Source organism: Agelaius tricolor, unplaced genomic scaffold, assembly GCF_023055355.1.
Source record: "Agelaius tricolor isolate 1412-34295 unplaced genomic scaffold, bAgeTri1.0.p SCAF_13, whole genome shotgun sequence".
Classification (NCBI taxonomy): Eukaryota; Metazoa; Chordata; class Aves; order Passeriformes; family Icteridae; genus Agelaius; species Agelaius tricolor.
The window spans coordinates 2,274,079-2,299,091 of NW_027269273.1; the positions used below are offsets into that span (position 1 = coordinate 2,274,079).

Sequence of the window (25,013 nt, forward strand, 5' to 3'; positions counted from 1 at the left end):
AGGCAGAAAGAAACCCATCCATTACTTTTACCCAATTTTCAATCAAGTCGAATATAATTTTTAATCCAGAATTTCTGTATATTCTCACCTTCATGTTTTTACTCTCAAGGCATATACAAAGAAGATCTGTTAAGAGGGACACTGCAGGGTTCTGTCATTTATTTCTGGGTCCATGGCACTGTAATGGCACTGCACTAACCTGAGTAAATCCACCTGCGTGCATCTGTGTCCTTTGGGAAAGAACCTCTGTGGTCAGAGGGTGGTACATAAACCACAGAGCTCAACAGCAGCCTTGAAACAAGGCTCAAATAGCACTCCATTGCTTCAGCAGCACACAGACAATTTTACTCACTAAAGAAAATCATCATTTCTATGAGATAACACTGCAAGAAATAACTCCGTGTTGGTGCACAAGTTGGCAGAAATAGAATGCTGGGGGTGACAAATACAGCTAAACTTCCTCAAGAAAACAGGCAATCAATTTCTGGCACAAAGATAAGCATAAAGCTACACTGCCAAAGTGGGGAAAGGAGCATCTTATTTTCAGGCAAAGACTAACATTGTTCTGAAGTCTCAGTTTTAATGCTGGAATTAGACCTAGTAAGAATTCCACAGTAGCCAAAGGCTACCATACAAAAGTTGTTGGAAAAAGCTGCAGCATGGAAGCAAAATGAAATTTTGGTGGTGATGGATATCCCCACAATAAAAAAAAACTATCACAAACTCCCTTTAATTGAAACACTAAGAGACACTCTTATTAGAGGGCCAATACCAAAGGATATTAAAACACAGTAACTTCAGCTTCTCAGGATTGCCCTGACTCCCTCAGGCAGGTAAGAGCCTTGATTAAGTTTACAGAAAAAATAATTCCTTTTAAATTTAAACTATACTTGGGTTACAATTACAATTTTAAATACCACATTGCAATTCTTGGGTTTCAATAAAACTAGTTTGGAATTTTTTCCCCCAGGGATCATAAAGCTGGATTCATGGAGCAGAGCACCATTTCTTCCTGGGTGAACAGGTACCTGAGAATGCCACACTTCCAATACAGGGTTTCCTTCTTCTATGAAACATGGAATTAAAGATGTTGTGACAGAGCAGAATAGTTAATATCTTTAAGACAGTCACATTATACATAGGTGAATTTTAGGTAATGTGTTTAAGAACTTCATGCCGTTGTTACCCTGTGGGATCTCAGCACATCGTTCCCGATGTCCAGAGATGCCAGGAGAACCCTTGGGGGTCTCGAAAATCCTGGAATGTTGCCAAGAGTGTTTGGTGGCTTGATTTTGATCCATCCACAGAAGTGACAGCAGTTTGAGGACAAGAGAATCACTTTAGAGTAAAAGGTGTAAAAGAGACACATTTAGAGGGTGAGATACAGACTTTAAGGTTTTTGGTACAGGGGGGTTATGGAGACAAGATGGAGGGATCAGGGCGTGTCTCGTCCTTCTTTCTTCTTCTTGTCCTCCATCTCCTGTGATGATGTTGGCACTTGGGGATTGGTTTATGGTGAAGGTGCACTTGCTAACATGGGCGAAAAGCATTGGGAAATAAAGGTAAATATTGTATACGTAGGTTTTAGTATAAAAAGACATGACCGCCCCGTGGGTGGTCAGAGAGTGCAGTGCCTGTGACTGCTTGCAGATCAGACCTCTGTTGGGCAGACAGAAAAATTTTGTAGATAAGAAATAATAAACAACCTGAAGACCGAAAGCTGAAGAGTCCAGACTCGTCCTTTGCATCGCGCCCACCAAAGAACCACCCTACCCGTGTCGGGGCAGAGACAGACAGCCGGACCCGACATTACCCCACAACAAACTGTATATATTTACAAAATGGTTATTTTAGGGCCATCAAGAGAATTTTGTAGAATTCCACTGACACCGTTTTTCTGTGAAGTCAAGCTATGGAAATGTTACCAGCCTCCACATAGAAATATTAGCAAAGAGGTCAGCAAAAGGACAGTAGGAGAAGACACCTCTCAATGGCCATCTCCAAAGATGAAATCATCACTGTATTAATCTGATCTGGCACTTTACAAACTGCAAATCATAGAGCAGAGATCTCCTTCCAGCTGCACGGGCACAGGGATTCCCTCTCCAATTCTTTATCATACACAGAACATTGACTCAGGGTCTAAGTGCTGCTCACCCAAACCCCTCGTGGGCTAAATGCTGACAGAAACTTTGTTGGTTTTAAATTGCCTATGCCCTTTTCCTGTCAGCAAACCCTGTTTGTGGCTGGGCTGAGGAGTTTCCTGCACAAAGCCTGCTCTCCCAGCCAGAGGACTGCACTGCCATCGAGCTCTTCCCAAGTCACTCTCTCCAAAGCCCACATCTGCCACGTCTTGGACTGTTGGTACCACAGAATTCAGAAAAACAAAACAAGTCTCTCCAGTTATTAAAGGCTAAGGACATTTCAAGCAGAGGGAAGCTGTTGATTTACCAAACCTTAAATCACAAACCATAAACTACTGTCATTTTCAGACACATCAAAAACTGAAAAAACTCCCCACTGTAATAATGAGAACCACAGAAGCAGTTACTCAATTGTTTTCTCTCCTTGGAAGTTCTTTTATGCAACTCAAAACAAAATCTGTGATTTTTTTCATGTTGCTCTCATGATCCACTGTTCATTAAATACCTCAGACACACCTGTATCTGCTTATATGAATATTCCATGTGCCAACACATGGCCATTCAAAAGGATGCCTGATGACTGCAAGGTTAAACTGGCATGAACACGAAGGCCTGCAACACAAAATAGTGTGCTAGCATCAATAAACAGAAATTGTGCACAGGGAGAACAGCACAGCTGGAGGACTGGAGTGAGAAGCATGGAAGGAAGCAGAGAGTATTGTTTAAGACTCCTATCAGGCATCTTATCAACTGCAAGTGACAGAAGAGGGAGAGATCTGAGTACTGTACTCAGTGACACAATGAATACAAGACATAAATGGCAAATTCACTGTGAGACATACAAAGCATGGAATTTCCAATAAATGTAAGGAAGAATGCTGAGGGGTAAAATGAAGCACAAGACTCCAGTCAGCAACAACCTACAGACTCCTGTAACACAGTGGTAAATGGAGTTTAGAAACCAATTTGAACAGAGAAAAATTAGGTTTCCAGAGGCCACAGGAGCAGAACTCTTGAATAGTCTCCCTTGGAAGTGCTGGAGGAGGGGAGAAATTCATTCCAAGATGACGTCTGAGCAGCCTACACTACAAACAAGGTGATGGAGCAGCTGGCAGCAGAAGTGAGATACAAGGGTGGGCAGGACACCTGGCCCAGGGCTGCAAGAGATTTCAGTCCTTTATGAAAAACCTTTGGTGATCCTGACAAAAACAGATTCAAGTACATTCCTACACATCCATTCTAGGCTGTAATTCCATTACTGTGGCTGACAAGCTACACAAGTAGCATGTACTCCTTCTCACATTTCAATGATTGTAATAAATCTGCATTCTCAGTGGGTATGCTACTGAAGACTCAGGCTGAGGACTCAAAGTCATATTTATAGCAAAGTCTAATATTGATAAATTTGACATCTTGCTAGTACTCAACTCCAAGCCACAACAGCAAGTCATTACTATTGCACCCAGGTGATTTCAGGATATGAATTACCTTTTCATCTATGAAATGAAAACCACTCTCTGATGACAAACCTTTTAATTTGCTTTTCCATGAGGATTTTTAAGAGAATAATTAATAAAACCAAGGGCTTGCCCCTCATCTTTAGATCTCTGCCAGTTTTTCTAAACTGGTTGGAAATGGGCTTTTTGATTTCTCTGTTTTTTAATCCAAGCTTTGTAGAACAATTTGTTTGACTAAATTGTTTCACAGCATCTTCTCCCACACAAAGTTTTTTATGAAAACCCCCACAAAAGTGATTATCCCAAGAACTTTATTTATATCATTTGCTTGCAAAGGTCACATACAACCCATGGAACTGTCAATCTTGCCAATAAAAGGTTTCAGCTGCTAGAACATAATGCAGAGCCAGGTCTAAAATATCAAAAAACACAATGTAAATGGACAAACAGGCATCATAGTGTGAAAGGAAGCTATCTCCTCTTATCTAACATTCAATTAAATGCTGACCTTCACACTGTCATTATATGCTCTTCTGCTTTATCTTGGTTTCAACAGTCCCATCAGTCATTCTTTTCCACAGATCAATACTAAAATGCAGAACAGACTAACACCTTAACAGGAGCTAAGCTGGTAAGTGATGTCTTTATTTTATCACTGCAAATGCAGTTATTTGTGCTATGTAAATCCCACAGCAGCAGCAGAAATGCTTGCATGCACTCCAGGAGGATGAGAGTTTGTCTATTATGTCCTTCAGTGAGCACACAATGGTTTACAGAGATTATCTATTCTACTGTGGACATTTGCCTAACGCCCAGATTTTGAGCATCTCATCCTGTCAGGCTGCATGTCACTCAGTGTAACAAACCACAGTACACGTGTCACAAATGCAAACGTATCATACTCTGCAAATTTTTAGCTACTGAGTGATATTTCTGTGTATTAGTCACAACACAACCATTATCTCACACTTAATTCTGCCAGATGACACACTGCCAGAGCAAGAGTTTTGATGCACCAGAAAGAGAACAAGAAACCACAAGCATTGTTTATCTTTTCTGAGCAGCTGAGTAAGAGCCTTACATAATTTTTGCTATCTAGTCATTTACAGTACTTACCAAGATTTTGCTAAAAGCAGTTGAGTGTTGAGAACAATAAACCCTACATCATAAAAGTCAAATTAAAATAATACATTCTTAATCTGTCAATATTGTGACATATCAATACTATGGTAAATACCATCCCCTCTGTTAAAGATGATCACCTGCCTATTCTTGAAATCTATTCTTAGCAGCTCCCTTAAAATGGTATCTTTAGCATAACACATTATTGGGGATATTTTTAACAAAAAAACAACAAATGCTAATTAAGCCAGAGAGCAGAATTCTGTCTTTGATAGCAGTAATGTCACCAAGCACTGGCAAGGAATTTGTCATCAAACAATAGTAAAATCATTATCCTGCCACAGCCTGTACACATTTTCATTTTCAAATGTAGGTACTAAACGTTTCTGGTTACTAACAGAGAAAATTCTGCAAAAATCTTTTTTAGATATTAACGTTGAATTCCCGTTAAAATCGGTGAAAATATAAACTTTGGTGAAAACGAAGAATTTAATTATGAGAATAAGTGGACACTGAAAGGTGAAACTATTTTCAATAATAAAAGATGTTACAGGATAAAGAGTACATGTTTTAAATGTCAGAAATGGTGTGAACCCACAGCATGGGGCAAAAGTTGCCATGTTGTTATTGGATGCCTGCAGGTTTTGTTTGCTTGTTCCACAAGTCATCTCAGAACATTCTGCTCCAGGAGATTAAGATCAAAAAAGCTAACATTAATCACCATTAGAGACAGCAAGGCAGGTCAACAGCCTGACTCCATGTGCTTCCAGGTCTCACTGGGCACACATGAGGATAACCATCTTCTCAACAAGCAGCCAGGAGACAGGGAGGATCTGAGCTGCAGAGCATAACTGAAAAGTTTGAAGTGCAAATTCTGAGTACTTCCCTCGGAAAATCCTTTTAAAGAAAAACTGTGAAGTTGGCACATCTAAGGAAATTGGCATACAGAGTTTTAGCACCTGTTTCCTATCCTAAGCTACATTTTTGTGCTGGGAACGTGCATTTCAGCCCTATTTTCATTGCTTCCTCTTTCCTTTCCCCGACAGTACTTTGTATGTATGCCACTCTCACATAATGCCTACAGCAATTCAAAGAGAGATTTACTCCAGGAAATACTGACCTAGTTATGCTGCAAAAAGCTCTGCACACATCTTTAACTCGAAAAAGTTGGGGGAAACTTGACAGCTGCCTGAAAATCTCATCTAGTAATGGTATTGTAGCCAAAAGGGTCCAAAGGTACGAGCAGAGTGACATTTACAAACTGTGGTGGCTAACAGCTGGCCTGGAGGCCTCATGGTTATAAATAATCCTAATTATAATTCTGTGACTAATTACAAATGTAGTAATTCTATAACTCAGCCAGTCTGGGCCATTGGGGAGCCAGTCTAGGCTGTTGGGGACACAGGCAGCTATTGGCCACTTTAGCCAGGTGGCAACTGGTTCAGCCCATCAACAGTGACCCCAAAGCCCATGGGCTCCCAGAGCAGAGTCAGCAATGATCCCAATCCCTGTGGGCTCCCAGAGCAGTGTCAGCAATGATCCCAAACCCCGTGGGCTCCCAGAGCAGTGTCAGCAATGATCCCAAAGCCCGTGGGCTCCCCGAGCAGTGTCAGCAATGATCCCAAAGCCCGTGGGCTCCCAGAGCAGTGTCAGCAATGATCCCAAAGCCCGTGGGCTCCCAGAGCAGTGTCAGCAATGATCCCAAAGCCCATGGGCTCCCCGAGCAGTGTCAGCAATGATCCCAAAGCCCGTCGGCTCCCCCGAGCAGTGTCAGGAGAGCAGCATCCAGTGGAAGTTGCCTGCTGCCCCTGTGACCCTTGGCAGGCTCTGCCATGAGCCCCTCTCCAAAGCTGCAGGTGACAGCTTTATAAACCTACAGCATGACCAGAAAGGATGCTCAGATTTCAGGGCTGCAAATCCTTCACTAGGTTACCTCAGGAGTCACTTAGGAACCTGGAAGCTTCTTTACTTTTTTCCAGTTATTTTATTTCAAGCAAGCACTTTTTTGGGTATAACTTTTAAAGAAGACTTTCAAATCCCTACAAATAAAATAAGATCTAACATAGGTATTACAATCACACAACTCTGCTGTAACCCAAGCCCCTGCCTTGATTCCAAGAGAACCATGACAACTGATACACAGCTTCACACAAAGCATAGCCTTTGCTTATGTTTAATAAGTAGGAAAAATCACCATATGGCTTAGAAGCTTCCATTTTAAACTCAGAAAACTAATAATTAACAAGAATAGAACAGTAAAGTGATTTGTTCTTCAGCTATCTAAAATGTATTCCCTGTTTCCTCTGCTGGGTTGACATACATTTGCTCCATCTAGTGGGAAGCTAATTAAGACATTTCATTTATAATGGAAATACTTGCTAAGCTGTTTAAAAATGGATTGTGAAAAATGAATTATTGTGGTGGTGCTTGCAGGGGTCCCAGGATGAGGGAAGAGACGAGAATTTTTACTCCATGTTTCAGAAGGCTTGATTTATTATTTTATGATATATATTATATTAAAACTATACTAAATGAATAGAAGAAAGGAGTTCATCAGAAGGCTGGCTAAGAATAGAAAAGGAATGGAATGAATAACAAAGACTTGTGACTGACTGAGACAGTCCAGACAGCTGGGCTGTGATTGGCCATTCATTAGAAACAACCACATGAGACCAATCCCAGATGCACCTGTTGCATTCCACAGCAGCAGATAACCATTGGTTACGTTTTGTTCCTGAGGCCTCTCAGCTTCTCAGGAGGAAAAACCCTAAGGAAAGGATTTTTCATAAAAGATGTCTGTGACAAATTAAGTCATTGTTCTTTTGCTAGTAATCTTCATAAAGCAAATTATATATGGGTTTATATATAAACAGTTCCTAACTGTGTTTGAAACAGATTTCTAACATCACCTCAACCTTTGAAAATGAGATTAGACCTTGTTTTCTCTCTCTCTCAACTGTATGTATGAAAGATAAACAAAAACATCTTTATTGTCAGCCTGGCTAACCTCAAAGGCTACCAGAGAGGTGCCTGCATTTTGCTCTGTGAAAATTCAAAATGGTTCCCATTTTTAACACAGGCCAGAGGAACAAACTGGCCAGGTACAGGCTGCTCACCCTCCCATCAGTCCCTGGAGGGTCACAGCCTGACTGTCACTGAAGAGGAAGGCTCTTCACCCATCTCCCAGGTGCTGGAGCCAAGCTGGGCCATTGCCTTAGGCTGTCACAGGGCAGTGCTGCCCGGGCTCTGCTGAGCTGGGAACAACAGGAGCATCCCAGGTGTGTGTCTGAGGGCCAGGGCTGCAGGACATCCCTGCCAGGCCCTGGAGCTGCTGGAGCTACAGCCAACACATTTCCATGGGACACCAGCAGGGACCTGACTGGGCCCAGCAGCAGGGCTGCACCCAGCTGGACTGATGCACTCTGCAGGAACGGGCTGACAGCAACCTTCTAAAACTCACCCAGGGAAAATGCAAATATGGCACCTAGGAAGGCAGAAGCTGCAAACAGGGGCTGCCTGGAGCAGACCAGCTGAAAAGGACCTTGGGCTCTTGGCACAAAGAACACTGGGAACAGCCAACAGTGCTCCTTGGCAGCAACACACAGCATCCTGGGATGGAGTGAGGTGTGGCAAGATAAATCCACTTCTGAGAACCAGAGGGCTGAAATTATACTTTAAAACCATGTAATAGAGTCTGCCTTCCTGCAGAATCTCCCTTTCCTCTCCAGAAGCCTCCAACTTTTGTGGAGGAGAGTATATACCAAAGCCAAAACAAAACCATTGTTTCCAGGCAGATGAAATACAGGAAAGAAACTGCTTTAGGAATGCATCAATATATTAAAGGTAAAAAAGTGCAGTGAATATCTCATTTTGACTGTGTTAAAAACATTTCAGGGCTCAGAAAGGACAAGACAATTCAGAAATCCACAAGAAATGGAGGTTTATCAGATGAAGAAAGCCTGAGCAATGGTGGCCCCCTCAGCAAAGATCTCTAACATGCCAAATCAATCTGTTTCTGTTACATGAATTATTCTAAATGATCACACTAAAAAAATTCCCTTGGATAGATCAATATATTTCTCAGCAAAAGGTTGCCAATGATAAGTGCATTTCTCAAACTGAAATAGATGAAATTACTAACTACAACCTCAACACCTGCTCAAGCCTCTTCAGTCCCAACGACGCCCTGAGCTCAAGTAAAACAGATCATCTTTAGAAAAGACACACAGAGTAAGCCTGTCCATCACAAAGCCATGCCTCACTGAGAATGCACACTGTAATGCACAGTCTGCTTCTCCAAGTGCAGGTACCACTGCTGTCATCCTTCCCACACATTCCCACCCAGAATTTGACAATTGTTAAGCACAAAGTTCAGGTTTAGAAGCTATTCCACCCAGACACTCAGACAATGGAAATAAAACCACCCTAGCTATGAATTCTGTATCCATTGCTTTCATTCCTGCTTTTAATTCTCAAGAGACTTCAGATGCCCAGAACACACATCCACCCACCCTCAGCCATTCAGTAACCAATAATGTCCAGGTGAATGATCAGTGCCAGCTGACATGGAATTAAGGAACCCATTAAGGCCATCACTGTGCAAACCAGCCTTCCTATGTCCCAAATCACTAATTTCATTCTGCTTTGGGAAGCTGAGAGCCTTCATTACCAAGCAGGCTCTCCAAGCAAAGCAGAATTAAACACACATAATCCCCCACAGCTGCCCCTCAAAGAACACTAGTTTGGGTCTAGCTTCTGAACAAATTAGTTATCACATAATTTTCTCAGAATTTTTGTAGATGCTAAAATTCCTGTTTGTATGTGAAATTACTTCTTCCATCTGGGAAGGTTTTGTGAACAAGTTCTGTGAAAGTCAGAATCCTCCCCTCTAAGACATCAAATGAGAAAGTTATTCAGATCAGTACTTTGCACATTTTTCACAATATGCAGCTTTGACAGCCTCTTCTGGCCAGTGAAACAGGAGAGACTCAACACAACTCTGTCATCTGCTAACAGACTGACAGATATAAAACTGGCACAAAGTCAAACACAAGAGCCTTAATATACATGAAAATTCACCAAAATCTTATGTATGAAATTTGGTTTTCATTATGTCCAAACTGAATCTTCCCCTTGTAGTCAGAGTTTATTCTGTTTCTACCCATTATGAATACATAACAGAGCTTTTCTCCAGTCCTGTGCAACAACATTTTACATCAGTGAAAACAGCTATCCCATTTTCTCTGCTCTCCCCTTTGGTTCTCTGTTCCCTGGGCTAAGTAGGACTAACACATCTGGGTTTTTTTTCACAGGTCAAAATTCCTAATGCTCTGGTCATTGCAGCTGCAATAAATCAGAGTGCACTTGCTTGAACAACTAGGGAATTTTGGAGGTTCTCACTATTCATTTTGGGACATAAACCCCTACTTCTCTCATTTTTAACTATGGTACTTACAAAGCTGAATTACTGCAACCAACTGTAACTCAGTAAAACCTTGCTTGGTTGCATGGGCTGGAATTAGTCTTTCAGACATCTCCAGTATTATCTGACTTGAACAGTAAGTGAACAGCAAAGAACTAATAAATCTAAACACAAATTAACCATAAGCATAAATTTAATCAGTAACTGGCATGGATAGAAATATTTTTATCCCACGGCAATAGATTTTTAAAAATGTACAACAGAACAGAATATGGGTAGTTTCTTTTTGATGCAAAGAGAAAAACACACATGAAACATACTTGCTAGAAAAGCACTAGAAAAGAATTACAGGGGAGCACAGGCTAAAGAGGACGCAGCAGCATCACATTCCTGAGAACAAGGGCAACCAGACTTTTGTAAGTACCTGCAGACCAAAGACAGGAAACCTTCTGAAACATGTCCCCCCTTCAACTGAGACCTGAGCCTCTACTGCAGGTACTGTATCGAGTGCTGGGCACTGCACTTCCCAGAGGAAGGACACACTGGAGAGAGAGCAGGACCCTACAAGCATCAGCACAACGTGGAAAAAAACCAAAAGAAACCCAAACTTCAGGTGTACAGGAAACAAGCAGAAGGAGATCACCCATCCTGATGGACATGAAGTGCTTTAAGGTGCCATAAGGAGATGTATGGGGTAGATTTAAGGATGAACTTTCTAAAGGGAATGGACTGGGACTGACTGCTTGAAGGCACCCTCCAGTTGCCAGCTGTGGATATCTCTAAGAACAGGTCAGACAAATGAACACTGGGAATTATTTCAAGTTAATCCTGAGCTGCACAGGAGACAGTATTGATAGAGTTAGGTCAGTATCTTTAGAGTTTTGATTGCTGCATTTATTTTAGGTCAGATAAAAATCAGAATTTATGCTTTAGTTACCCTTTTCCAAAAAGACTGGCACCCTGTGGGGAGGCCAGGGCTTCACAAAAGACAATTCTTTGTAGTTGTCTTTTACTAAGTAAAAGTTTTACTAGTAAACACTACCTTAGCATGAGGCATGAGAAGAGAATCTGCATATAAACAACACAAGATAAACTGTAAGGTAAAAGGAGAGAAAATGAAAAAGAAATGAAAAAAGGAGGGGAAGGAAAAGAAGAGGATAAAAAGAAACACCACTGTGTGAGGCAGGACAATGCACACACAGCTATGCCTGTGATGCAGCACCACGAGTCCTCAAAGAATGCTGTGCCACATCTTTGTGGTAAGCTGCTTGTGTGGGCTGCTGAATGGTCCCTGACAGGAATTTCAATCGTTCCTCTTGCCTTCTCTTTGTGGAGGATGGCAGTTTTTAGCAATTAATACTGCTCAACCTTTTTTCTTCCCCAGGCAGTAGATAAATCTCAGAGCTCATCAACATAGCCAAGAATAAACAAAAAAGGAGCGGAAATGTATCACAGTCTCAGCCCAAGCTCTGCCAGGTAAAGGCTGCCTGCCAAAGCCCTGAGCTATCTGGCAGTCCCACTGGCTGAGTAGGACTGAACCATGCCATCTCTAAAGAGCCAGGCTGCACGTAGTACTTCCTCCTGAGCTTTCTGGAAGAAAAATATCAGGAGAAAAAGAAGCTTTTTACTAATGAACTAAACACAACCTAAAATTTCATCTTAGTTTTACTCTACCAGGTGAGAAATGTGAGAATTTTAGAGGGAGAAAATAGTCCTGTGAGTTATAAATTTAGTATGTCCTACAAATGCATGGTGCAATTTAATATGCTATTTAATAACCCAAACATGGAAACAAGACCAACAATATAGGAGCAACCCTATCAGACAGGATGATCTTTTCATTCAGGAAAAAATAACTCCCTTTCTGCAGTTAAAGGACAACCAGGGTGAGTCACCTCATTTCTGACCTGTGAGTTTCCTGTAAACTGCATGAACAAATCAAGCAGCCCAGTCTGAGATGGAGGAAGCTGGAAGATGCAAGGTTTAAGGCTGTATTAATGGAATGGAACCACCAAGAAAAGCCTAAGTTTAGGCAGACACAATTTCAGACTTCATCTCTCTTGGGGACTGGCTCCATTTCAGCAATAAGTGATTAGCTGCAAACCCCAGCACTGGTAAATTAATTCCACTGACGTTGCTGTGCTTCAAATCTGGGGAAGTTCTGCTTCTGGCTCCACTTACCAAGGTGACAAGCAGATGTTTTATTGGTTCCCTCTGAGCAGCCAGACTGAGCTCCACACTCCCACACATCCAGGGCACCAGTGTGACCTCTTCAAGCACATAACCCAGGTACTTCAATGGCTCTGCCTTTGTGTGCTGCATTCACCATTCCCTCACTAAAACATCACACAATTCTTCATGTCTGTTCTTCATTTGCAGAATGTTACTTAAGTCTCATGTTTGTTTCTTTATGCATTTGGAATGCAGCTTTCCCAAACCCACAGCATTCCAGAGTGCATCTGACATGGCCCCTCTGTGGGGCCAGCCAGGCTCCCAGGCAGGCATGCCCTGCTCAGGTGGGATGCCAGACTGGTTCCTCACTAGGGCAGAAGGGTCCAGTTCCCATTCTGAGGAGACAACAGCAACCAACATACAGCTGACACCTGCTGATCTGATTTCCTCCATCACAAACCACTCACTGATCATAAAGGAGGCAAAAGGCAGGCAGAGATGTGATGAATACAATATACATAGGCAGAAGAAATATGGATGCCAGCCCTCCACACCAATTACTGTGGCCAAGCCTATGGCTGCCCTGCCAGCCTACAGAGCCAGGCAGTGAGCTTCAGTGTCTGCACAACAATGAGGGCAGGGTACTCCCCCAGGGGGGCTGCCCATGAGCCAGCACAGAACCCAGAACAGCACAGCGAGGACCAGGCTGGGGCCCTGCAGCTGCCCTGGGCGCAGGGGCTGCCTGGGGCAGGTGTCAGGTGACAAAGCCATTCTCAGGGACACGCAGCTGGACCTGTGTGCACCCTTAGGCTGCCATGGCCTCACTCTGGATGCTTCCCAGCAGCTCTTTGTACCTCCCATGGACATGCTCTGCTGTATCCTAACATGGAACTGTGACTTTGCTGTGGGTGGATTTAACACTGTAGCAGATTGCAGGAGATTTCAAAGGCCCAATCACACTGGCCCATATGATCATTTCTTATGTGCTATTTCATGCTGGACCATGTTCAGCAAGAAGGAAGGCTTCTACTTTTGAAAGGAATTATGTTCAACTTGCTAAATAATCTGGTTTTCTCCCATTTTCTGTAATTCTATGATGACTACTTCATGAAGACCAAGATCACAAGGCACCCAGAGTAATAAACTAATTTTAAATTAATATTACTGCTCCACTTTCCTAATAATTGAAGTACCTGTTATAGCAATTACCTTGGAGGCCGTGCTGCTGTTTGCTAGGCTACACTGGAGGATTGGTGCAGTAAAACAGTAATTTCAACCCAATCCATGTGCTAGAGGATGCACAGCACTCCTCTGCTGCAACACACTTCCCTTCAGTACTCATATACACTGATTTTGTTGATAAATACAATGAAGGGACTCCTCTGCCTCTATTTTAAGTATAGGCTGTAAGTGCCAGGGTTTCTCAGGAAATTAGGCAGCATCAGTTTTATAAACCTCTACAGAATCTTTTCAGATAAAAAACAGTCACAAATACCATCTTCAACTTGCCAGGCTCAGTGGAGGATTTTTTTTTCAATTCTCTGAAGAATTTTTTTCCAAGCTTTCTTTTTTTGTGAGTCAGTTTCCTTGTTGTCACTATGTCTCCTTATGTCCACCTCCCTTCATCAACTGCATTCCAGCCCTGAGCACACTTTCAAGGAAACAAGTGATTCAAGCTGGCAAGCAATGGTAATTTTAAAAAATGGAAGGAAGCTGTCATTAAAAGCAGAACCTGAACTCAAATATGGTCATGGAATACTAAGGAATTCTAAGAATAGAAACCAAAAGAACTCAGGGAAGCAATAAAGAACCAATTAATCCCAAACCTTGTCCACTATCACACTGCTTTATCAGCAAGGACATGCATGACAAGAGGACCAGATCAGACCCTGCTACACCAACATGAAAGCACAGAATGATGCAGACCCCAGATCACAGCCTAACACATATCATTCCCATTAGATTTTGAAGCCCAGTGCCATTCTGAACACATTTGTGATGTACCTCACTGCTTTTCTGCACCACACTAAAAAGATCCATCCTACCAGATAAAAGGTTCCACAGTGATAATGGCAATTGAGAAATTTCAGCTGAGCCATGGACCTTACAGATCACTGTGTCCAGCAGTGAAGGGAAACACAGCCAGGCCTGGCCAAGGAAGACCTCAGGGGCAGAACAGCACCAGCACTGCCAGTGCTGACTGCAGCATCACAGCCACAGCCTGAGTGAGCACTCTGTGCTCTGAGAGCTGCAGTCCCCACTCCTGGCTTGCCTTGCTCCTGCTCCAGTGAGCCCCGTGGCAGGAGGCATATTGTAATAGAGTGTCTATGATTTGTAACACTTTACTGTGCTTCCCAGTTTTGGTTCCAGTAATTCAGTACTTCCATTTTAACAGCATAATATTCATTCCATTTCTCTGGGAATATAATTTATATTAGATAGTAAGCACCAAATGGCAAGGAAGGAATACACATCACTTTTTCTTGCTCTAAGAAAAAAAAAAAACCCTTAGCAAAGATTTTAATGTTCCAGAAAAAATACTGTTATGTGCTTAAGCTTCCAATGAGCCACTAAACCAGAGCTATCAAATAATTCTGGAAGGTTCTGTCTTTCTGAACGAGAAGAGTAATTCTGTGAACAATTAAAAGCATAATCATGTGTGACACTTGCAATGTAATTTAATCCCTAGACTGGGAAGAACTGACATTTAAAGTAGTATGTGAGTCAAAACTGTTTATGCCATCCATAAGAATATTGACTCCTGTGTGTGACCCAGTAATCCCAGCAGGAGGAGATTCCCATGGAAAGCCATGAAGCCATTTGCTGCTGAGGAGCTCTTATTTCCCAGCCCTGCATGATGCCTACAGCTGTGCAGTCTGGGCAGAAGACAGCCCAGATTTGCCAGGACAGGTAACTGCACGTGGCTCTTACAATGGATGCAGTAGGCAGTGGACACCACCACCACCACCACATCTGCATTAGCATTTCTGAAATAATTTCTTATTTTTGTCTGTATGTACCCATAATGTTTTGATTTTTTCCTTTCTTTTCTTAAACAAAACACAACACAACATCCTTACCATTAGCTGACATCTAAACTGGAAACCTAAGCCAGGCTAAAGAAAATTCCATTTTTTACTGCAAAAGATAGGCCATACATTCCTGTGCTGAATGTAAACAATGAGGCATAAACACAGCCAATAATAGAGAAAGCATTACAGACTAGCAGCAGCATGAGGTGTAGCAAGCAGCTTCCTTTGATACCTAAATTTAACACACAATTGCTGTATTTGACCCATCAATTCCCCATTACTGTTGTAATTCTAATAGATAAAATTAAAAAGCAAACAGTGAAGTCAGACATGTCTTGAAAGGGGCCCTGGATAACACTCTGCTTTCAACAGCAGGTTGGACCAGCTGATCTCCTGAGGTCCTTTCCCTGAGTGAGCCCTCTGTGCACCCTACCCTAACTGAGAAGAGGGTGAGACAAATGGAATATGTGACAGTGAAAAGTAAGATGGGGTTCCAAAGATACTGCAGTATTTCTGCCTTTAAAAGAAGGCTCCATTAACCATAATATTTTGACAAAAATGAAAAACAACCAAATAGTATTAAAAGAATTTAAAGCAATGGGGGGAAAAGTAGTATGTGTTAAGATACAGGAAGGACAGGTTTGAACATGGCACTGCCCAAGCAGTGAGTTCCTGGTACTACTCCAAATACCCATTCCCATTTCCTGCTCTGCAGAGTCACCAGGGGGGTGCATGTGAGCTGCTGCTTTGGAGAGGAAAAAATCTTCCCCACCACTCCTGTACACAAGACTGGCCTGACAACATCCAAGTGCTTTCTCACAAGTTTATTACAGCTGCAATTAGAGGGACTCTGCTCCTCCAGCACATCCATAAAACAGCACAGGAGTTCTACACACTGTTCCTCAGAAGGAGGGCAGCTGCTTTTGGCACTCCTCTACCACCGCATGATTTCTCTGTACAGAAATAACAGAACACATGGATGTGAAAGGACCATTTTGGAATTACACAGAGGAGGATGAAGGGGACACTTATTTTTCTAGTCACTGTTCATTTGGTTTGTAAAAAAGAACCGGAATCTAAAATCAGCCATCTCCCTGTACAGCCTGAGCAAATGCCTGGAGCATGGGAATGGGGCAGCAGTCAGAAAGTTGTACAAAGAACCAAGAAGTTAAGACCTGTTAATCTCAAAGTGCAGAAATGCAGAAGCACACAAAAGCAGATAATTTCTCTTGTCTTTTGTTAGCAAAAAAAAAATTAAAAAAAAAATTCACCATTTTCCAACTACCCTGTGGATGGACTCTGCTTCTACTCTGTTTAAGCAAAGGGGACCTGAAGAAGGGGGAGGAGAGGGGGCCACCCATCCCTGAGTGAAATAAAATTTTATCTGTGCTCTGGCTTCCCTTCCACTCCTGTGTCTGAGATGGGAAGGCTAAAGCATGTGCTTTTTTAACTCTTCTGCCTCTCTCCCCTCTACCTGAGATGGGAATACACTATCTGTTTTTAAAATCAATAAACCATCTGTATTTTTACTAACAAATTTTTTTCCCTTGTGGAAACACCTCAGCTTTTAAGAACAGGTGCTTGTTATGGCAAATGGGGCAACTCCAAACTAAAGCTATTTCTTAGGGTAACATCCTGCCCACATGTTAAGACAAGTGGATGCAACTTTCAAGTACAAAACAAGAGCTGGGTATTATTAACACATACACTACTGAGCAGCTTTTTACTCTGTAAAGCAACAAAGTCAGCAACACTATCACACTGAGAACCAGAAGTCATCTGATTTGCTGAAGATATTAAAGGCCCTAAAGTAATGAAACTGAGACCTTTGAGAGTTTGTTACATTGTACATAAACATGAAATAGAAGCAAATTGACATGTATAGCAGTTTGCCAGAAAAGAGGGATTTGCTTTATTTACTTAGGAAGACAAACTCTCCTGGTACTGAATGGAGATTAGCATTTTTGAAAATGTCTGCATGTTAAATTGAAATGTATGCTGAGTGTGTCCCAAAACTGTTCAGTACAGAGCATTTTGGTAAGATATCTGCAAGGCAGAGTCATAATAATAATGACTGACTCTATGATGCTAATACTGATATAAATTATAACAAGTATTTGTACATTATGAGAAGGCTTCCCAGGTATACTGTAAAGAACATAGACATTTTTAGAAAATATGTCTGTAGGTGAATTATGATATGAAATGTAATCTATGTGGGATAGTGCTTTAAGTTTTCTCATAATGGTACTTCAAGGTTGCTGATTGTGACTTGAGATGATAAAAACTGTGGGAGGAGAGGGCAGAGAAGATGGGGTTGGGACACCCTGGGATGAATGAATCAATCATATGTAACCCACACCCTTTATTCCAGAAAGTTCCCTGCTCCCCACTATTTCATTGGATCTCCCCCTAAGAACACCCTCTCCCCATTTTCCTATCACCCCACTCTAAGCCCTCCTCTGTACCCCCTCCTTAGTGGTCTGAAGTGTACCCCGATCCCTCCTACCCCTTCCCCCTTAAAAACCCCGCTCCTGCCCAGGCTCGGGGCTCGGCACCCCGGCTCCGGTGCCCTTCAACCGAGGCTGTAACCCGCGTTCCCTCCCCGCCTGCGCCCTCAGACTTCCCGACATTAAAGCCTGTTGGAACAACACTGGAGCCTCTGAGTCCTCCTGGCTGTGCCATCTTTAGCCACCTGGGACGGCGCGTGCTCGCGGCAGAGGCGCTCAGCTGTGGGACACACCAAGGACAAGGTCTGCCGCACCCACCCAGTATCGGGGTCACCCGCAGCTGGCGGGGCCCCGAAAACCCACAAAAAACCAAATAACGTGGCAGGGACAAGCAGCTGTCAGAAGTTTTTACCTGTAGGGATGTGCAGCTGATTGCAGCACTAAACACCTTTATCTCCCCTCTTATTTGGGTTCTGTAGCACAAACTGACATTCTCCTTTTATGGGACTCAGGATAACAACCTGAAAAAAGAGGAGGTGTGCCACTATCCCTGACAGACAACAGGTATTTGTTCTGCACTCTTTTTTAAAGACATCACATGAACACATTCTTCTGCAGTCACACTACATCCAGACATATCAATCCTTGGGTGACAGGACTGAAGCTGCCATGGAGCTGAAGAAGGAAAGGTCCTGTCCTGCTTGGGTCAGAAACAACGAGAAAGTGCTGAGAGGTGCAGGACCAAGTGGCTAACTACTGCTGCAAAGGTTCTGCCTCTTGTGCAGTTGGTGAAGGATAGAAAAAGATGAAGAAAAAGGTTTTTATCAAACTTCTCAATATGAGTTTGAAATGGATTAACATCACTTCTGTATTTCAGACCAACAATGAAGTTTAACAAGACTGTATGAACAGTTCCTTGTCTGTCTGTTCCATGAGGTCTCAAGGCCCTTTTGGAAAAACAAACAATAGGACTGCAGTAAATGTCTGCCATTCTCGCATGATTCTCTGTTTTGCTTTATTTTCTTTAACTTTTAAACAGACGTTCAATTCATGCCTGTTCTTGCCTACACTGGACAGGATCTAACTCACTTGGACTACAGAAGTAAAAACAGGCAGAAAACCCTGCAGGTGTAGGATAATCCTGTCATTAGTAAAAGCCATGGTAGAATTCAAACTAGACACTCAGTAACTGGCTGAAAGGTTTTCACCACTTGCTACCTTCCTGTCCAGAGGTCCATGTTCTAAAATTTCCTGTAACTCTGCTGGGTGTAAGATAATGAATTCTGCTGTGATGTCTCTTACTGAGAGAAATCGAGTGTACTGAAGAACTCAAGCTCTGTTGAGGATGAATTGTTACATTTCTTTAAAACAGAATGAAAAACCATGCCAGATTTGCAACCAACAAAAGAAGTTTAAAAGGGAACCCATCCAAGGGTATTCTGAGAAAGCCAAAACATATGAAAAAGCATTTATGCTGCAGACTTTTGAATGTGTACCTAAACTGAGTCTGACTTTCCAAAGGAAATTAAAACACACAGTAAAATACTGTTGGCTAAAGAAACAGGAATATTAGGAATTGATTGGAGGTGTAGGGAGGATCTAGTTGAATAAAAGTATCTAGGTAAGACAGAAAAGAAAAATGAATGCTTTGCTTCAGTTTTCACAGTTTTCAGGGGGGCTGGGGGATGGATATGCCATACATCATGGTGCAGGGAAATCAAGGAACAACGTGCAAAACAAACTCAAAAAGCCTAATACCATAAACTCTTGAGGAAACCTATGGTCTCCATGGCAGAATTCTGAGAGAAACAGCACAGAGAATAGCCATTCAGCAGAAAGGACTTTTAATAAATGTTTTAATGCGGTAAGAATAGCAATTTCAATACACACTCTCCACTTCTCACAAAATTAGAGAACTTGGGTCCTCAGTCACTGCTTCCATGAACATAAGTATAGTAAAAGCATCTTGCATAGAGCATCTGAACCCTTTGCCCCCTTCTTTGTCTCTGTAAAACCTGAACATCTGCTCACTTGTTTATCCTCCAAAAAGAACAAAGAATTCTGTGAAACTTTTAACTTGGTGACTTTGTTTCCACTGTTCTTGGGATAATTGCTAGCATGACTATTAGTGCTCTAGTTACCAGCAGTTATTATTCTTTTGAAGTCATTCCTTTCCACGAGTTTATACCCTAATGGGGTATTGGTAGCTGTTATTTCAATCCAGCTGTCTCATATTTTTCAACTACAAGCACCTTCATACAGAAGCTTTTTAAAAAGTTCTACCTATAATCTTAACATTCTGCAGCATTTAATGTGTATTGTCTCAAAAACCACCAACTTGTTTCCTTTGACTTTTCTACATATTTTACATGGAAGAATTGCCTTTAATTGTACTATTTAACCTAATCTATTTCTGTAGCATCAATATCCTGATTAAAATGTTATCCAGATAATGTACAAATGCTCCTGTTCAAGATCAAGCCCACAAAAATCTCTAAAACACAACAAAAATGGGATCCTTAGAGTTAAAAATGACTGAGAACTGTGGATACACCCTGGATCAACTATCCAGTTATTTCTCATTGACAGCTGCCTCTGCATCAAGCAGTCCTTGCAAGTAAACAATGAAAAGCATCTTGAGGGGAGCAGCCCCCTGATGCCCAGAGGCATTTCTATTACAGCTCAGCAGTACCACACACCAGCCACTGTGTAGCTGCTCTCAAGTGTTGCCTCATACCTTGCAGGACTGCAGTGAACGTTTCACATATCTTTGGTTAAGCTTGGACATTGAAATGCATAGCTGGTAATTTGCATTAACAATAGCATTAGACAGCATTTTACATTTAAGAATTCTATTTTTAAAATCATTCTTTCTGTGTAATTACATGTTTGAAATGCTTCCTGAGAAACTGACCTGGAGAATTTCTGCTTTTACTGCCATGTTGAAAAATTGCCCCTTGTGAATGAGTGGCCTCATCTATTTACATCTCCCAATTATTTTTTGTCAATGAGTTCTTGCCCTGATTCAGTCTGGCAATCAATCCCCCGTAAGCAGCACGGGGCCATTCTCTGGCACCAGCAGCACGCTGGCCACAGAACATCTCATTTCCTCACCTTGGCTGCTACACTAACAGTGCATGTCTGAGTAACCCCCAGATCCACTAAAGCTTCTTCCAGGGAGCTGGCATTGTCTGGAAGATACCTAACCAGGAATGCAAACACATCCTGACTCAGAAAATGAATGCCAGGCTTTTCTCAGCACTCTCTGTGCTGGCAATCACTGTCTCCAAGGGATGCTGGAGTAGTTGACTAACATTTCACCAAACCTCAAAAAAACCTTCCCATGGCTGTGGCTGAACAATGGGCTTCATTAAGGAGAGAGCTCACATCCTTTCTAACCATTTTTTTAACTCTCCTGAGCTCTTGTCAGGACTTGCAAAGCAGCAGTGGAAGATGGCCCTGAGAGAAGCCATTCCATGGCTGCTGTGGCCTCAGGTGCTGGGCAGTGGCTCAGGATTTCATGGGTGCACAGCCCAGGTACTGCCCACTGGGCACCCCCTGGGCCTTGGGCCTGTCACAGCCTCAGCACACCTGAGGCTTTTCCCCTCACATTACCTGAGTGACTGTCCAACACACACACCCTACAGAGCACTCCAAGGAAATACTGCAGAGCTGAGTCTGCCTCTTCACAGAAACTGACTGAAGCTGTGTTACACTCCTCAGTGCATTTCCCAATTCCCCAGAAATGCGAAACTCCAGAAAGAAATACACAGTCATGATCATGGAATTCAAACATAAGACAACTGGACATAAAGAAGACTCTTAACTCACTGAGAAACAGAAGCAACTTTGTAATTCTAAAAGACCCAAGAGCCCCTGAGTCAGTAAGGGAGGGATGAGCAACACAGGCATTAAATTAAGCTTACCTGGAAAAAAATGAGATGTCCCAATGAAAACTTCTTAGCCTGTGCTCACTGACACAGGAGCTGATCTGAAGACCTAAGAGAGCATCACCCACAATCTGGTTTGTTTGGTTTGGACCTACATCCAGCTCACAAACTCTTACTGCTATGGGACACATGCTGGATGTTTCAGGGTCTCTCCTCAGTATACAAACAGTTTCCCAACTGAAAACTGCAATAAGGATGAGACATTGTAATCATTCTGCACATTTGAATTCCTACTTTACCTTACACACTGCAATATGTTAAGACTAATGTTCTTCACATTAGAATGGTTTTGGTTGGAAGGGACCTTTAAAGGCCACCAAGTCCAACACCCCCTGCAATGAGCAGGTCAGTTTGCTCAGAGCCCCTGCAGCCTGGCCTGGAATGCTTCCAGGGATGGGGCCTCTACCACCTTGCTGGGCAGCCTGTGCCAGTGTTTCACTGGCACTCACATTGCAATAAATTTCTTCCTTTTATCTAGCTAAATCTCTCCTCTTTCATTTAAAATCATTACCCCTTGCCCTATCACAAAAGGCCCTACAAAAAAGTCTGTTCTCATCTTATTTATAAGCCCCTGTAAGTACCCAAGGGCTGCAGTATGGCCTCCACAGAGACTTCTCCAGCCCCAGCTGTTCCTTGTGGGAGGGGTGCTCCATCCCTCTGATCACTCCTGTGCCACCTCTGCACCCACTCCAACACTCCCTGTCCTTCCTGTGCTGGGACCCCAGAGCTGGAGGAGCTCTGCAGGAGGGGTCTCACTGAAATGGAGTAGAGCAGCACGCCCACCTCCCATGAGCTGCTGGTCAGGCTGGGCTGTCATGGGTTTGTATTCACAAGAAAAGGAATCTGTTTCCTACCATGTTCCCAACTGCAAAGTCAGTGCAGAAGATAAACTTTCTTTGAAAAATCTATCTATATTATTAATGTTTAATCTTATAGTAAAATGAAATTGCTGAACATACAGACATTGCAGCTCAGTTGTTTATCATTCTTTATGAAGATATTTGGGGGAAATTCTGCATCTGACAAAATTCTAGCTTGAATTTTAAAAATAAGCTGCTCTGATTCAGTTTCTGAACTTCAGGAAAAACACAAATGTAAGCGCAGTGATAGTAATTGTGTGAGACAAAGAAATCAGGTTGAGTCTTCTGGTGTAAGGCTGGAAGAACTTGATATGGGAATATCAGAATCACCTGGAAATACTCTCTCTCCTACATTCCACAGGTTAAAGCTGAAGAACTACAAGATTTGGTTTGGTAGCTGCAAGTTAGTAGCTAATGAAGTGAACAAAGATCTTTACCAACCAAACAAAACTATGTATTTTTAAAGAAGTAAAGACATTTTTGTGCAACATTCTGACGTGGTACTCAATGCAGTTCTAGCCTTGTGGAGTTACAATCACACGTTTCACTGTAACCCAAGCTTCCCAGCCCAGTTCAACCTGGATATGAGCTTGGGGGCATTTATCACACACACAGTTCTGAGTGCTCCCAAAAATGTCCTGACATCCTGACCCATCTCAGCCATCAGTATGAAAAGAATAAATTCCAGACTTACCCGAATCATCATGACGGAGCACCTGATGTTGTGAATCGTATCATACACCTTCTTGGAAATGTCAACAAACTGGTTGTCATCAAACAGATGCACTGTGTTCTTGCTTAAGCTCTCCAATGCAATATTTACTTGGCTAATAAACTCTGGAATCACTATTAAAAAAAACACCAAAAAACAACAAAATTCAGTGAGCATAAAAGAACATGTAGTTGTTTTTTTTTTCCTTTTGGAAAAACACCTGACATTGATAAAAACTTTATTTTCTAAAAAGCATTACAATAATAGTGCAATTACTTTTAAGTGAGAATACATTTGTAGTTTTTATCACAGTTATAAAAATGCCCATGGTAAGCACATAAGCTGTGGGTGGTCATACAGTACTAAAAGAAGAAAGAAGTTTTAAAAGAGGAGCTGTGGAAGCAATTGTAAAAATTTGTTGTTGATTTCAATAGCAATTTTACCCAGAAAATCAGGACAAACAACGTGGCTTAAAGTTGGAACCACTGCTGAACAGACTTCCACTATTTCCTAATCTACTTTCAGTGTGAATGGAGATGTAACCAGCAGAACACTGATGTTTATTCTTCAGCTGAGCAAGTCCCACAACTGCAACCCGAATTTACCAGGGCAATTTATCTTGTTTGAATCAAACAAACTGTGCATTTTGAGCCAGTTAGATTTTAACCTGTGCTTTATCCAGAAGGCCTGGGGGTTTGCTGCTGCTGCCCCAGGGCCTTGTTCTGCATGGTGACCTGGCAGCACTGCATCTCCCTCAAGCCTTCACACCACCCTGAAGCAAAGGAAACCCGGCAGAATACGGAAGGAATGCAGATGGAAAATCCATCACACACACAGAAGGACCTCAAACAAGCCCAGGCCAAACTCATTTCCTATCACTTGGAGTCTGAGGACATAGAAGAAACAAATGCAAAAGGATAAAACTGAACTTGTGTAATATTCAATATCAGCAACAAACCTCATGGTACTAAAGCTCTCTCTGGCAATGTGTTGATTTCAAACACTAACATTGTTTGTGTTCCACCCTCCACTCCCCAGTTCCACACTGAGCAATTCACAAATCCCTAACACATGAAAGCACTACTGCTAATACAATTGATGTGGAACATTTCAGGCAAATCTTGAAGTATACAATAAATCTGTAGGCAGACAAAGCTTCAGCTTAAGACATGATGATTTCTGAATTAGAAAACCTGGCAACTTCGGTGCCCCAACAATGCTTTCCTCCCTAACTTTGATGAGGAGACCCACATAGCCCTTGGAGACAGTTAAATTCATTCTCAAATTACAGTAACTTCACTGTCTTTGAGCCAACAAGTAGTTGCCACTTAATTTGAAAAAGAGGGTATTTAAAATCAGTGCCTCTTCAGAATATCACTGGAATTGTCACACCTTCAAAAAGGTCAGTGGAAAGATTTATAATAGTACAGAAAAAATACAAGACATTTTTCATTTGCAATCACATAAAATAATTATGGAGAACAAGTGCCTATTTATTGCTTAAAAAAATAAATCAAAGACCCACCACTGAATGAGAACTTTTCATCATTTTGAAATGGTTTTCTTTCTAGTTAAACAAAGATTTTGGCCTCTAGACTATCAAAATAATTCTAAGTGGAGCAACCCAGGCTGCACTTGAGTACAGAACCACCACCTCAGGGCCCTCCTCCAGCAGCATTTCAGATGGGGCTT

At 42.1% G+C, this 25,013-nt stretch overlaps 1 protein-coding gene across 4 annotated transcripts in view; it reads right to left on the reverse strand.

Moving 5' to 3' along the window:
- The window catches only part of CTNNA3 (catenin alpha 3), a 435,224-nt gene that overhangs the window by 70,553 nt on the left and 339,658 nt on the right, over window positions 1-25,013 (reverse strand). For all 4 annotated transcript variants that reach the window (XM_071438368.1, XM_071438369.1, XM_071438370.1 and 1 more), the window contains one exon: window positions 23,304-23,455. In XM_071438368.1, the coding sequence (XP_071294469.1) occupies window positions 23,304-23,455 (152 nt within the window). The remainder of the gene's footprint in view (window positions 1-23,303; window positions 23,456-25,013) is intronic.